This window comes from Solanum stenotomum, chromosome 2, assembly GCF_019186545.1.
Source record: "Solanum stenotomum isolate F172 chromosome 2, ASM1918654v1, whole genome shotgun sequence".
NCBI classification, from domain to species: domain Eukaryota; kingdom Viridiplantae; phylum Streptophyta; class Magnoliopsida; order Solanales; family Solanaceae; genus Solanum; species Solanum stenotomum.
Window position 1 is genome coordinate 69422940 of NC_064283.1, and position 16669 is coordinate 69439608.

Here is a 16669-nt window from a genome sequence, read left to right on the forward strand (position 1 = left end):
GTTTTAGCTAGCGTTTGATCATACATTTTTGAATTTGATTTAAAATTTTATCTTCAAATATTTGTTTGCAATAGATTTCTAAAAATCTGTCTTCAATTCCTTTAACAAAATTTCAAATAAATGCACGACCAAAAACAACTTCAAGTTCCAAAAATCACAACTTCAAAAACTCAAGTTTTCAAGTTTCAACTTTAAAATCTTTGATCAAATGGGAGCTAATCTTTCGTACTCTACCAGATTATATAGAAAACAATCATAATAAACATGAGTGAATCTATAAATTCGATTACGAATTCACGTGAACTCAATAATTTTTATTCAATATATATATATATATCCGTAAAAAAAATTACTAAATATTTATAAAGATTGGACTACAAAATCAATTTATATGATAATATTAACTTGAGGTATTTCAAATTCTGAATTCGCAAGCCGCTAATCAACTAAAATACACTTTGATTCCTCAAAGAAAACAATCAATAATAAACTAAATAGTAGTAATTATTTTTTACCTCTATTGACTAATTACACAAGAGTCCTTTGACACACTAAATTTGTGCAACACATTTCCAAAAACATCATAATACACAAATTCTACTTCTTTTTGGTTCAATTCAATTGAAATAAATCCTTGTCCATCGTAATAGAATTTCAATTCCGTAGGATTCCATCCTTTAATATCTCCCCTCCAAGCCTTGGATCCGCCTCCGCTCGTTAAAAACTCCAACTTGCTAATTAAGTAAATACTTAATCGATTAGTTCGAACAAAAAAAGAAATCGACATTTATAAACTAATTAATGAAACTTTGGTATATATATATAAATATATGTTATGTATATTCGATTGATGTCTTATTACCTATCGATGCTTCCTATGCGTTGCAAGCAGTGATCGTGACCGTTGATGTAAAAATCGACATCATGTTCCTATATAGAATAATAAGATAAAATTAACGATGATTATAAAGCAAAAATAATAATAATTTGTGTATCAATAGCATTTACCATCCATTTTTCGGTCCGATCTTTGGAAAATAGCTATTGTCAAAAAGTTTTAAATTACACACATAAAAAATATTGCTTAATCTGAAACTCTATGACTTGTTTGATTTGAAATTGCATGATGCTTAACACATGTAACTGAAGTCTGTTTCAAGGCTTACTGAAGTTCGTGCAAAGAAGATTTATAGACGAGAAGTTTCTCAAATAAGGTTTGTCTCTTGAAAAATATTGTATTCTTATATTTGAGATCGCCTCAGTATAATTGTTTTTTTTTTCTCAAAAAATATGGATCAAATCTTATAAATACTAGAACTATGTTGTAGTAAATTATAAATTACCTCGAGTATTGGGACTAATTGTTGAGCAAGTTCTGTAATAATACCATGATGTCCAGCACTTTTAATTGTATGGTGACCAATCACCATCTTCCATTTTGCAGTAGATTTGCTTAGTGCCAAATCCAAATCCTTTTTGCAAATCCCCAAAAGAAAAATAATTAAGAAAAAAAATAGTTTGGACAAATAAAATTTAACATAAAAATCTCAATATGCTAATTATATTAAATGAGTATACTTCGATTATTTTTATACTTATTTTGTAAACTAATTATCCGAACAGTATAATAATTATTATTAATTACCTTTAATAGATCATTGAGATATTTGTCCTTTGGTAAGACACCTCTCCAGTCATAGGTATGCTCTTTTGGGTTTGTAAAATAATCATCCACAAAAGGGGTTGTGTCTATGAAGAAAAAATCCACAATTTCTGCCTCACCAAACAAAAATTAAAAAAATAAGGACAAAGTATAAAATATTTGAGAAATTTTATTAAATAATAATTCTATTTGCATTCAGATTTATGAAAAATAATGAGATTTTACTTCATTACAAAACGTATCGGCAATTTAGTTTCAAAATGTAATGAAATATACTATATTCACGTGTATAATAATAGTAAAAACATTGTATTCACACTTTGTAATGGAACACATTGTATCCAGATATGTAACAAAAGTGAAATATATTTGATTTGTGCTTATACAATATTTCAGTCTAATATTATCTATGTAAATAAAATAAGTGTATTCATGCATATCTACTATAAAACCTGAAACTATTATTATATTATTTCGAATAAACACATGAACTTAATTTGTTGTGTTACGTAATTTTTATTTTATATTTACTTTTATTTAAGGATATGCATACATTTCTATGTTTAAAAAAATATTTATCTTGCTTGAAAAAAAAAGATAAATATTAAATTACATGGGATAAAAAGAAGATAAATATTAAATATCATTCCCTTTAATTACATGGGATAAAAAACAAAATATTAATTTGATATCCAAAAATTGTGGTAAAAATTAAAAAAATTTATTGTTATAACACTTACCTGCATGAAGAACATAGGATCTCAAACAAAACCATCTTTTATCCTTTTCTTTAAGGATTGGACTTAGTTGTGCCTCTACATCTCCCCTGTAGTCATGGTTGCCCAACACTGCCACAAGAAAAAAATTGAATCGAGGCGGAATCAGAATTTGAAATTTATACCTTCAAAATTCTAGTCGTTTTAAGTTATTAAAGGTTCAGATCAAAGTTATCGAGAGAATTAAAGCTTATTTCAGCCCCTGGTTGGCAAAGCCAAAAGTATTTATTTTAAAAAAAAATTAAATGCTTATTTCAAAGAATTGAGGTATTTGGACAAATTAGAAGTATAATATATGTTTTAAATAGTAACAAAAGTAGATTTTCAAAAGACAAAAAAATATTTTTTCTCATAAGCATTTTTGAAACATTGGACAAGCAAAAAAATTGGATCTCTAATATTACAAAAGTAATTTTCAAATAGATTATCCAATAAACACTTCTAATTGAAAGCACATTTTTTGAAATAATTAAGTAGATTTTAAAAGCTTGAATGACCTAAATAATAAGTCATATATATAACCCAACCCGCTCAAATCTTATTATTAAAAAACCCCTTCTGCAAAATAAATAAGAAAATATTTTGATAAGATTTTGTATGTGTCAATCTTGATTTTATATTTAGCATATATCAAATCCATTTTTTATATAAGTTGATTTAGACGGATCAAAATAAGTTGAGTTACGAAATAAACAGATTCAACAAATTATATTTTCATGAGCTAATTTCACCAGACATCCTTAGAATATAATTTATTGTATAAAATATTATTTACCATTGTACCATGTCTTTTGCAAGCTAGGAGCTTTGTAAATATTGGTGAAAGAATGTTGAAATGTAGGATCATTTACACCATTTAGCCCATCTTCATAGAAATTGTCACCACTTGATATTACAAAATCTATCTTTAGCTTTCCCCCTATCTCTCCCATCTATACACATGCATTAATTGAAAAAAAAAATTAAAATTAAAATAATCACATCTATAAGATTTGTTCCAAAAAATATTATGTTTTCAAACCAATTCTCACAAAGAAATATGCATCTGAAAATTCAAAATCTTGTCATTCCAAAAAATGCTATGCATATATACACTATATTGTAAAGGTTATTTTAATTATATCATCTTTTACGCAGAATATTAATAAAAATAAATCAAAAAATTATTAATAAAACAACCATTGTGGACCAATTTTTTTTTTAATTCTTTTAGTAAATGGGTAGGGGTGACAAAATCAAACCTAGCCGGTTTAACTCGTCCAATTACTCATTTAAGTTTGAACAGATTATTGATCCGCTCATTCATCAGCTCAATCCATTAAAAATTGGATTGATATGTAATCTGAATTGACTCATGAGTAATTTTGTTAAAATATTTTTCAATTTGATATGCTATATATAATTATAATAAAGAAAATAATAATTTTATTAGGTATTAAAATAGTTTAAATTTTAAAAAAACAAATAAAATAATTAAGCTTAGTAAAAATTGGGTTGGGTTGGGTCTTGACCCGTTGTATAACCCGTTACCTAACCCATTTTGATTCAACCCATTATGACCCAAACAAATTTGAATTAGATTGATTCTTGACCCGATTGTTATCTTAATCTATTATATATGACCCGCCCAAATTTAACCCAAATTGTCACCCCTATGAGAGATCTTTTATTATATTGAAGTTTTACATTAATGTTTGGAAGTGCATTTATGTCAAATTTTTATAAGACCTAAAGCTCTAAAATGGAATAATAAAAGAGGAAAGAGATTTTATTATTGCTTAAAGTAATAAAACTATGGATAAATTGCTTTTGAGTTTTGGAACAATGTAAAATATGCTTTTCCCCACAATCAATTCCATTCCTAAATAGGATAAATAATCTTGAATCTCCAAAGAATTATTCCTTTTTATTTGCGTGAAGAAAGAAAAAACTTGTGTCCTAGCTACACTCAAATATAATTATATATAGATGCAAAAGTCATGCTTGAATCACACACAACTCTTATTATGGAAAAGTTGGTTACAAATTTGATCGCTCGTTAAAATTAAAATAATTATAAAATAATGGATTTTGGGGTCAATGACCACACTTTTTTTTTAATTTGATGTGGACTCTTCAACCTTACTCTGGGAACCCATCATCGGTAAACTTAAATTAGGATAGGTTATGTTGATCTAATATCAATTAAAAAAATGAATCTTGAGCCTAATTCAATCTTATCAGGTCATTCAAAGATATTTATAAGTAACCGACCTATATAAAAAAAATATATGTAATCTTGAAAAATAGTAAAAAATATTATACTACAATGACTTGATAGCGTAACAAATATTACAATCACTTGATAACGTAACAAATATTTACATAGTCGGTATATTAGTTAAACTCATTAAATAATCACAAGAGAAAAAGGAAAGAAAGAGGAAGTTAAAGTAGGTGTTCATAGATAGGTTAGTAACAAGTTTAATATAATTAATTAACTATGGCACTAATATAACAAATTAATTTTTAACTTTGTGCCTCACATGCATAACAAAAGGTCAAAGCATTAGCAATAATGATTATAACAAAAATTCGTAAAATAAAAAAATGTTCTTATTTCTTCAATAATATTTTAAGAAATTAATATAAATAATCGTCGATCAAAATAATAGCCAACAAATGAATGGTTAAAGAACTTGTAAGTATATATTATGAGAAGAATTTAAAACTTAATTACAAGAACACATGGTATGATATGTTACAACTAACTAGACAAAAGAAGAAGAACAAAAGCATGTTCATTATGTAAGAAAATATTTCCAGATACTATTTTTCAATTTTTCTATGTTCGTGTTAAAATTTTTGAAAAAATAAATTTTACAAGTCATATATTCAAAGTTCTTTTCTGTTCTTCAACACTTCCCATCTTTACCCTCATTCCACCAACCCAAGCCCCTATCCCCATTTATTTTAAGATGATATTTTTGATGTATCTGTAGACATCGAAATTATGTGGAACTGTACTAGACAAGTTTAATTTCAGTTAAGTTTCTTCTTGAATGTTTCTCTATTCTAAATCCTAACTCCTACCTACATTAAAGGTATATATTCTCTTGAAAAAACATTTCGAAAGTTCCATAAATTCATAGAACATTCACAAAGTTCATCAAGATATGACCGATGCACTCTTCCTAACAACTATATACTTCAAAAAGATCCACAAAATTCTTTCATGGAGATCAAATATATCTCAAATAGACTCACATCATCCTAGTTCAAGAAATACATTATTATTAACCCTCGAATCACAGAGAAATGTTAAAAGAGAAAAATCAAGACATAAATAGATTTGTACTCACAATCTTGATGAATAAAATCATTTTATTATTTATTTTGTAATTACAGTATATTTGAGAATATTTTTTACAAATAATATCAAACACAAGAACATAAACATAATTCCATTTATTTTTCTAGAAAACATTTTCCTCCGTACCGAATGCACCATGAACTCCCAAATATTTTCACAAAAGTATATATAACTTTTTAAAAAAAGGTAAGAATGAAAGATGAAGAACCTGGAAGGCCAATTCTGATTGATTATAAAGTCCTTTTCTTCCCCAATCTCCAATAACAAGAAAACTAAGAGAGCCATCATCTTTTAGTGATTGATTAAAATATGGAAATTCAGCACAAGAAACAAGAAAACAAAATCCAAAACTAACCAAGAAAATAATAACATATTGAAAATTCATAGTAATTATTTTCTTGGGAAAAATGCTTTCATTTGATATTATATGAAAGATGAAATTACTTTGGAGGGAATTATACGAGAAATGATTTTACTCTAATGAAAGAAGGGTATATTAATGGAATATCCAAAAGTTGTCTCTTTTTTTTTTTGTACTTTTCAACTACTCCATTTGGAAAGGAACATGATGAGAAGTTGCAAGAATATGTCCTCACTAAAGTTTAATATTCAGAAATTACACGAAAAATATTATAAGTTACAATTTATCTTATGTTAATATGATAAAAAAAAAAAATTTAAAATTTTGTACAAAATTTAGATAATATGAATCTAGAAAAGTGAAAAACGATAAATAATTTGGATTCAGGGGAGTATGTTTCAAGGAGTTTGGACAGTATAAAGAATTTACACAATTAAATTATTTCTGTCTTTTATAATGATGTTATTTTCAAGATTATAAATTTCACATTTTATGAAAATTTACTTATAAATATCTTTTAAATAAGTTAAATTGTGCAAAAACAATTTCCAATACAGTAATAATTAGATAGAAAGCATCTCTCTTTTGTCCCTCCTGATCGAACTTGCCAAAAAAATCACAATAGAAAAAATTCTTCTTGCCGGGAGAATAGCGTCGGAGACATCTTTATCTGAGGACATAAAATACCCCACAAATGAGGTCGAAATAAAAATAAAATTATGCAAACTTTACTTTTATCTTGTATAAGATAGAAAGGTCACACAAATATCAAAAACCTCGACTCAAGTAACAAATAACAAAACAATTTAAAACAAAAACGAATCTCCACTACCGGTGTTAATTAAACTATGTTATAAGCCAAGGTATCGTTATATATTTTATTCAAATCTTTGCTTATACGTATATCTCACATGGCTACAAGAAAAATAAAATGATCAACGTGTTGTGTTTTTTTGTTTTTTTTTTCAATTCTGTGTTCGGAGCTATATTGGAGTCTAATAAAATTGAATCACATATTGCGAGACCTTTGTTTTGTGGTGGACTCACAATGTGATTTTTTCCATCTTGGGGTGCTCAAATTAAGATCTTTGATTAAAAATGAAGGAATCTCAATCATCCCATCACAATTCATGTAGATAAATTAAGAAAATCTTAGAAGTGTATTCTTTTAAAAAGGAAGCCTTTGATAGATTTAGCACTTTCAAATTCTACCAATAATAATTAATTCGCTCACATGTACTTTCATCCAATCAATCAAAACAGGAAGGTTGGTGATCTAAATATAATGTTCTTTTTCTTTTAATTTATGTGGTATTGTTCAGGCGAGAGTCAACTTTTATGAATTTTGATCTCAAATTCGAATATAGAATCTTTAATTTATTTAGCTTCAGAAATTACACAAAAAAAATTATCAATTCAAAATATTTAAAAGCATATAAACGACTTAGGAAAAATTACTGAAATACTTGTCTTATGTTTCCCTTATTTCCAATATCCCCTTCTATTTCTAAAAACCTCTAAAATCCCTTATTTCTTTAATGTATCCGAGCGAGTAGTTAATGTATCCGAGCTAGTTTTTAATATATTCGAGCTACATATTATGTATCCGGTTTATGTTATAATATATCTGAGATACTCTTTAATGTATTCGAGCTACATAGTATGTATCCGGTTTGTGTTACTTTTTAAGGGATTAATGTAATTACAAACTAATGAGAGATAAATTGTAATTTCATATTAAAACTATGAGATTTATGTAAGTTGTACGAAAACTTGTGACAAAAGAAAAACTCATTTGATTCTCTAAATTCAAACTATACCATACAAATTGAGTCGGACGAGAAGTAAATTTTACCTTCAGAGTGTGGAAAAAGAGAAAATTAATTAGCAACGCGTTAAGTCATTGAATTGACAATTAGTGTATTATTATTATTATTATTTTAATCCTCTTTTTACGTGGTGATGGGGGTTGGTGACTTGGTGTCGTTGAACAAAATAGTTGGCTAATAATAAAAGTTAAAATAGAGTAATCCCCTTAAGAAAACAACTAATTAATACTTCATTAATAAAATCGTCCAATTGTTGGAGAAGGAAAAAAGAATACAAATTAAACAATTCTCCTAATACTCAACTTCGTTGACCAAAAGCAAAAGATTTCTTGTGTTTTGTATGTAAGCAAAAGAATATTATCCCAAAAACTTAAATGTAAATATAAAAAAATACTATGGAATGGATTATCGAGGTTCAATGGTCTTGAAATACCACTTATAAAACTTATTTCTCCTCCTCGAACAATGAAACTCATTTTTCTATTTTTAAAGTACTAATTTTCCTAGAGAATCTTGCTCAATTCGTGTTTTAAACAAATCTTGAAAAGAAAAGAAATGATTGAATACTTAAATCATGTGAAATACGCTTGGTAATTAAGTGGAAAAGAGTAAAGGAACGATCAAATTATTCCGTCATTTAAAAATAAAAAAAGGAATGATCAAATGATATCAACACAAGATAATTGTTAAAAGTATGGAGAGAGTAGACATCATTAAAGAAGAAAATGTCAAAAAAAGTTCATTTCAGCCTACAAGTTTTTGCTGACTTCATATGAGAAGAGAAATACTACTACTCATTACTTCTATATAATGAGTTGAAATTTTTCTGTGAAGCTACAATAAAGTTTTGTAACTAAGTTTTCCTCATCTAATATAAGATATATATATGTATAATTATGTTTGACAAGACAACAAAAAAGAAGAGCATGAAGAAGAGATAACTCTCCTTCCCTTGCTCTGCTGGAAGTATAACTCTGAACAATTGCTGCTCTGCTCTTTACATTTTCTTCAAACTCACTGCAGTTTGTAGTGTAAACCTTCTGCTCCAACGATGCATTTACCATTTTTCCACCTTGGTTTCTGCACTGCTGAAATCAGCACGTTAGTGTCGTTCTTCATAAGCCACTGGTATCTCTGCATCACTAACATCTGCCTTTCCATTGCACTCTTGTGTTTGTACTTCACTACTACCTGAATTGACTTTCTGAGAAACAGTTGAATCACTAAGAGGACCAGCATTTTCAGCAGGAATGTTGTCAGTGGATGATGTTCCAGAGCCTGGAGGAAGGAAAACGCCAGTGCCAGGGAGTGGCAGTCGCGGTGGGGGATGCCTAAGAGGAGGTACGGCCCATCCAGCTGAGGCAGGTGGAAGGGCAACTGGTGCTGGAAAAGGCATAGCTGGTGCAACCGTGGCGGGAACAAAAATTGGCTGCATATTTGCAGGAGCAAACTGCGGACGAACACCTGGAATAGGTAATACACCAGTTGTTGGCATGGAACCATAATGCTTGGGCCCAAAAGGACGACGTATATGATTTGGTGACCTGCTAGGAGGAACCCACTGGGAGACGGGACCTCCTGCTGATGAAGGGAAACGTTGACTATCACCAGACTTGATTCTTCTCAGCTGTAACTTTGTAAAAGTAACGAGTATTCGCTGCTTCCGGATGGATGGAATTGCATATTTCGCAAATTCAGTTGATCTTCCCTGCATTACAAGTACAGACCTGTGCATTTTCAAAGCAGAAAGATTCATTAGGTGATTACTTACTGCAACCTCGGATTGATTTGGAGTCAGAGTTATATAATTCAAGGAAAAGTACAACCTCCTCAATACATGCCCAAGACAAAATAGTAACTGAAAGAAAAATAAATAATTGAACAAGAAAGGCTGAGGAAAGGACTACCCTGGTGCAAGAGACAGTTTGAGAGAGCCTCGATAATCGCCTGGATGATCCACACCAATCACCTTACCAAAAGTCATTTCACAGTCTGTCAAGAACAGCATAGATATTGGTCGTCCGTACCAATAAGGCCATAAATGAGGCTGTGAGTGGTCCCCCTACAATTATTATCAATATATCAAATCCACAAAGCTTTCTGAGCAAAATCACCATGACCATAAGAACTAAAACTACTACTTGCAAACCTCATTGAAGATATCAATAACGCAAGCATCCGGCTTCACGGACAATGCTTCCATAGCACTCAGTCGATCAATAACATCTTGGAACAGGCCAGGTATTGCTTCCGTTTTCCGGTCTGCAAATTGATTAAGAACCCAATAACTACACTAGAAAGAAAAAATATATAAGTTTATCCTATTGCATAAATGTTAGACATGCCTTTATATGTTGAAATGGCGGTTTCTTCCTCGGGAGGTGCATCTACAATGGGAAGGCCCAACTGGACCATCTCCCTTCCATGCCCCTTCATAGGTCTCTTTGAGACTATAAATGCCTGTGCTGCTTGTCAAAACATTTCTAATCATTGACATCTATATTGAAGTGTCAGATACAAAGGATAGCACTTCAATCACAAGAATCTGATCGAGCTATGTTCTTTCTAATTCAACTCTCTAGCTTATCTTGCATTTAATGAATTTACGAATATTATGATGTGAAAAGCACAGTACTGAAACAGTTCATTTGATAACAGGTAACTGAAGTCCCTGTATCTAAGAATGCTAAACCAACATAAAGTGCATACTGAGGCTGCATTTGTATGACATCAGGATAAACCTTTTTCCAGGTTTTTACCTAAACAAAAGTGCTTGCCGCAACAAATATTTATACATATTAGAGCAAACCACTTCCATCTTTTAATGATGTCATTCCATTTGTCTTCTATTACTTGATATAATGTGACCTCAGAAAATGCAAATAATTTCAACTGCAAGGAACTATCACCAGAGATATTCCCTGTGCCCCACCCAACAACCTGAACTACTATTACATGCTACTGACCTTTATGTCCAACCAAAGACCCAAAGTATCCTAATCTTTTTATCAGTAGAAATACTTTAATAATTTAGAAGAATTTCTAAAATAACTTTTTTTTTCACATTTAGTTTCAGATAAGAACTCCCCTCATCAAAGATGAAGATTAAACAGGAGTAAAAAGAAGGAAGTATACAAGGCAAAAACAGCATGATAAATATTAAAGAGAGAAAGTAAAACAAGAAGAAAAAAAATTAATGATCTTAAATTTATGTAATAGCCTAGTAATTTTTGTTTAAACAGAAAAATGTGAACAGGGGCAAGGCTACTCAAACTGAAAGCTATCTATATTAACAATACTTGAGCTTGATTCCAAAAGGCATAATACATAAATATGCCCTTTAAGTTGGCTTCAAATCACATTTATGCCCTTCAACTTTGAGTGTGCACAAGTAGACACTTAAACTTGTATAAGTTGAACAAATAGACACACATATCCTACATGGCATCTTACATGTCATTTTTTGTCCTATGTGTATTGTGCCACGTAAGATTCACGTGTCTACTTGTTCAGGTTTATACAAGTTTTAAGTGTCTACTTGTGCATACCCAAAATTGAAGGGCATAAATGTGAAATGAGGTCAAGTTAAAGGGCACATTTATGTATTATGCCATTCCAAAATTCTTCCTCAGCTGACACAAAATTGGACTACTTCCCCTAGTAATAGCAGAAAAAATAACTCTTAGTCCCACATGGTCTATCTCGATAATTCTGATTAGTATTCAAAAGGCAAGATTTAAAGTAAGAAGAGGGAATATGTCTTAACTTCAGTAAAGGCATCATTTTGGTCTCCAGTGATTCTAGTTTCAGATTCAAAGGTAAATTCACCTTTAAAAAGGTTTCATATAACTTATCTCTATTCGAGGCATTTTTATCAGGCTCCAATCCCCCCCCCCCCCCCCCCCCCCCCCCCCCCCCCCCCCCCCCCCCCCCCCCCCCACACACACAAAAAATCCCAAAACAAAATGAAGCATAGAAAGAAGCTAGCACTCAAGGAGGACGTTTCGGATCATTCACGGAAACAGCCACAAGATGCTCTAGATAGAATAAGTGAGACTGGTTTGTTTTTTCCCCTGTTTGCCAACTCACAAACATTTTTCTCATCTCCAATCCAACCCATCCCTCACCCCACAATCCCAAAACATCAAACAAAATGAAGTGTAGAAAGAAGCTACCACCCAAGGATGTTTCAGATCATTCACGGGAACAGCCACACATTGCTCTACATAGAATAAGTGAGACTGGTTTTTTTTTTCCATGTTTGACATCTCACGAACTTTTTTTCTCGTCCAAATCAAGGCTTAATTGACAAGTGCCACACTCCAAACACAGAATAAACAACTTACCAGGAAGCTGTCCTCTTCTACCAGCAGCTCTCAAATCATTTACCAAAGTAACCAGTTTTGACACTTCTGAACTGCTAAGCAATTCTTCGTAAAGTTTCATGCCATCAACAACATTAACCTACAGAGGAAACCGCTGATTCTTAGCTTATGAACAAATAACTTCGCATCTTGAGCCAAGTAATTATGTCAGATGAATTTCACAAATTGCACCAAGAAGGTGCTAATATGAACAGTAAAAAGACCTTTGGCTCCCTTAATTATGCAGGGAGTTGCAAAGGTCGATAAAAGTATTTACATTATACACAGCTTTCAGATTACACCAAGAATACAAAAATCGTAATGCCCTATACTTCACAAAATGCACTGCTGCACATTTGTTCTCAAGTTGAACAACAAGAAGCTGTAAATTTTAACATTACCGGTTTTCCATCGTATATCTCTGTAGCAACAAAAGTTTTTGGTACAACATTCTGCTTCTCAGTTGGTACTTGGATGGAATGGGATTCGCTCTCCACATTAGAAGACCCTTATAAAGTAAACATGCAAAATATTACTGACTAAGGAATGTAGTTAGCTTAGAAAAATGAGTAAAACATAAGCAATACTATATCATCTCACACCCATCACAATCAATTTCCACAAATACAAACTAAAACAAGTAGAAAACATAATTCCCTTGATGGAATTGGTTGATATGGCTAATTAATCCAGTCTTACTTTCTTTTCTCATTTTTCTCTTTGGTGGACAAGTAATATGGTTTATTATAACATTCCAAAACACAATGCATCTCTAAAAAATGTTGCTCTACAAACAAATAGAAAGTAGGATCTAAATCAGAAAAATAAACTACATACCTTCAGAGTTTGAATCACGTTTATCATCAGTTTTGTCTACTTCACCTTGTGAGTCGCCAGCTTCTGTGCAAACTGAACTCTTCACTGAGCTATTTGCTTCTGGGTTTGCAGCCAATTCTGTTCCATTGAAAATGAACAAGAGCAAAAATCACTTTCTAGCTTACAACACACAAGAAAACATCAAAAATCTGCATTTAAAACGGTGAACAAATTTTGGTTCATATGGCTGTACTTCAATCTGATTCTCCCATTGGTTTGTGATGATGTAACAGTAAAGAAAGTTATGCAATGTACAAAACCCAAGAGAAAGGTCCGCCCGCATCAAGTCAGAGGGATAACTTTCTTCCAAGTTCAGAATAATATCCTTCACATGATCAAGTGGTATCCCCACAAACAATCTGAGTAAGCATGATCTTTAGGTATACCAATGGCAAACTGAAGCATTCACCTTGGATACAAAAAATAAATATGTATAGGATATGCCAAAATTATTTTCTCATTTTGAAGCACATTCAAGTAATTTGAGGCCTGGAGTTATTATTGAAATGTGAAGGAAGAGACAGCAAGCTTCACACCCCCAGTGTGACACCGCATAAACAAAGTAGATGAGGTTTGGTAAGCACTAAGCACAATCATATGAAGACAATTAAAGGAATTCATTAGCTTTGCCTCAATCAAAGTTACTAATATCAAGATTCACATCATCCTAATTATCTTGGCAGAATAATCTGCAAGACTAGATTAAAATCCATACCACAAAATGCAAAACTAAAATACTCTTTCCAGTGTCCAATTGCATTATGGCAGGCAAAATGCATACCAAAAAATGCAAAACTCTAGCATCAAAATCCATACCACAAAATGCAAACTTCCAAAGTTGCTAATATCAAGATTCACATCATCCTAATTTCTCTCGCTCCTTCTCCCATTTACTTACAATGACAATAAAATCTCTAGCATTAGAACTTCTCTCACTCACTCTCAAATCTCAATCGCTAGCACACATCAATGAAAGCAATGACTTCTTCTAGTTTAAGATTTAGATGTGCTCCACTCAACCATACAGCTGGTTAGTGATGCCCTTGTAACGGTCAATTAAACTAAGCCAATGTGAACAGTAAACTAGCACAGCAAACACTTCTAAACCAGGAAGCAACTGAAAGGACAAAAACTACCTCTTTGGGTAGATAGTTAGTAGTTACCGTGTGGAAGTCACTAAGGGCTCGTTAGGTTGGGGAAGAAGTTATCCTAGAATTGTTATCCCACCCTCAATGTGGAGTAAACATAACACTACAATCCCGGGATAACTTAAACCTCAATTTTATCCCAACCAAACATTGGATACTCATCCTCAAATTAATCCCAGGATTAGCTATCCCTTATCCGTCTTACCAAAATAGTCCTAAATGTCCAAATTCATAGTGATGATTTCACTTATTCGAAAGTAGAAATTTCGGATTGGAAACAAGTGGCACTCGATCTCTTTCCATCAATTAATATACTCCATCACTAAGTAGATTTAACAAATTAGATTACACTCTAATTAAGGGAAATTAACAAACATCATTATCATTAAATGGTGATATATCCAAATCTCTACAACCCATGATTACCAATTAGCTAAATTATTAATAATAGCATTGTCTTGTCTCCTAACCAATAAATGGAAAGGAACTAAGATTCTAAAATTCAACAATTTTCTAAATAGATAATCAATTGCAAGATAGTAATCACTAACAGGCCTATAGAATCCCATATCCTTCAATCAATAAATTCCAAATAATTGCCTTATAAACACAAAGTACATATACCATATCCAGTACAGGCAAAAAAGGAAAATATGCCATTCGGACGTCTCACCTTTCTTCTCCCCTTGCTTCACTTCTACAACATCAATCTTTTCAACCCCATTGGTTTTACTGTGAGCATCCAAAGAAAAATTCTGACCCTGACTCTCTTTTCCATCTTTCAATCCCTCACTTTTCCAACCCCCTCCTCCTCCTCTAGACCCATTCCTCTTTTCCAACTTCTTAACCCCTCCATCAAAACCCTTTTGCTGCTTCATCCATTCCACCTGGTGTAATGAATAGATCACCTCAGCCACTGAATGGTACTGCTGCATATGGAGCACACTATTCCAATTAGCTCTCCTTTGTTGTACACACCCAATCACTCCATCATACTCACCAGGTTCCCCTACTAACCTAAGATGATGACACAACGCATCAATTATAGCATTTGATGCTGCAAATTCCCCTCTTAACCACGATATAAACCCGTCCCTCTCATCCACTTGCTGGGGATGAAACCATTGCTGTTGATGCTGATGCTGTCGCGGCAGTGCCACCGCCACCGCCTCTCCTCCTACTCCATTGCCGTTCATTTTCTCCGGCACCGCCACCGCAGCATTTCCCGATTGCATTTCTTGATCACTTAGTGAAGAAAAAAATCAATCAGAAAATGTTACTATCTACTAATATAAATAAATATTCTAGTATATTAAACTAAAGGGGCGTCAAAAATCAGCTCATTTTCATCAGATCTGGAGAAAAACGAAATGGGGTTGTTGAAAAAAGGCAAAATAAATCTGTGAAAAGCTTGAATTCTTGGTCACAACCCAGAAAAGAAAATATGCGAATGTGTGAGATCTGAAGAAGGTCACTGTGTGACTGTGTGTGAAGATCTAGAAAAGGTTGAAGATGATGAAGAAGAAGAATTTTGGCTTATTGAGCACGCGTATTTCTTCTGGTCCTAAAAATGGTGGTTTCTTTGTGGCTTTCTGTTTTTGACTCACTCTCTCTCACTCAACGAATTCCACACTTCCTTTTTGTTTTGTTTCACATCTTTCTACTAGTAGACACGTATTCTATGTGACATAATATATATAAAATGTTATATAGTAAGTTTATTTATTCAATTTTATCAAAATTTAAGTGTCTATTTATGAATATTCAAAATTAAAAAACGTAATTATCGGATAAAATTAAACTAAAGAACATATTTATATATTATACTTTCTTATTTTATTAAGATCTGATTAAATTTGATGATTCAATTTGCATCGAAAAAGGTCTATGTTGAAGAGAAGACTAATTCCGACTAATTCAATTTGTATCATAGAAGGTCTACTTAAGAGGAAAGTGTTGTATTGAGTCTGGACTAAACCTGATTAATCCAATTTATATCATATAAGATCCATTTAAGAGAGCGTTTTAAAGTACGATACATTATCCTTTAACTTTTTTTTTAGGTGTGCAAAGTAGATAATTAAATTTATATAAAATTGAATAAGTAGAAACGGGGGTTTTACATGGTAATTCGTGTGAGATACATTCTGACTTTATTTGTTTTATGTTATGTAAGATGCGTACGGCTACTTGCCCAATTTTATAAAAGTTTATGTATTTATTTATGTATATCCAAAATTGAAGGACGTATCAACTGAGGTCAAGTTAAATGACATGTTTTTGTATTATGATTTAGGCAT

General features: G+C 31.7%; 2 protein-coding genes across 2 annotated transcripts; both read right to left on the reverse strand.

The window, feature by feature from the left end:
* Positions 1-423: 423 nt before the first annotated feature.
* LOC125855301 (purple acid phosphatase 8-like) lies at positions 424-6235 on the reverse strand. The gene is made up of 7 exons (XM_049535013.1): positions 6000-6235; positions 3215-3371; positions 2404-2511; positions 1646-1773; positions 1344-1472; positions 863-930; positions 424-734 (listed from the first exon to the last, which is right to left on the reverse strand). Exons 1-7 carry the CDS (start codon positions 6174-6176, stop codon positions 518-520), a joined length of 984 nt encoding a protein of 327 aa, XP_049390970.1. The 5' UTR covers positions 6177-6235; the 3' UTR covers positions 424-517.
* Positions 6236-8751: 2516 nt separating this feature from the next.
* Positions 8752-15990, reverse strand: LOC125854620 (RNA demethylase ALKBH10B). Its single transcript, XM_049534205.1, has 8 exons — positions 15043-15990; positions 13183-13299; positions 12747-12853; positions 12328-12445; positions 10327-10446; positions 10131-10243; positions 9889-10043; positions 8752-9708 (listed from the first exon to the last, which is right to left on the reverse strand). Exons 1-8 carry the CDS (start codon positions 15602-15604, stop codon positions 9084-9086), a joined length of 1917 nt encoding a protein of 638 aa, XP_049390162.1. The 5' UTR covers positions 15605-15990; the 3' UTR covers positions 8752-9083.
* Positions 15991-16669: the final 679 nt, after the last annotated feature.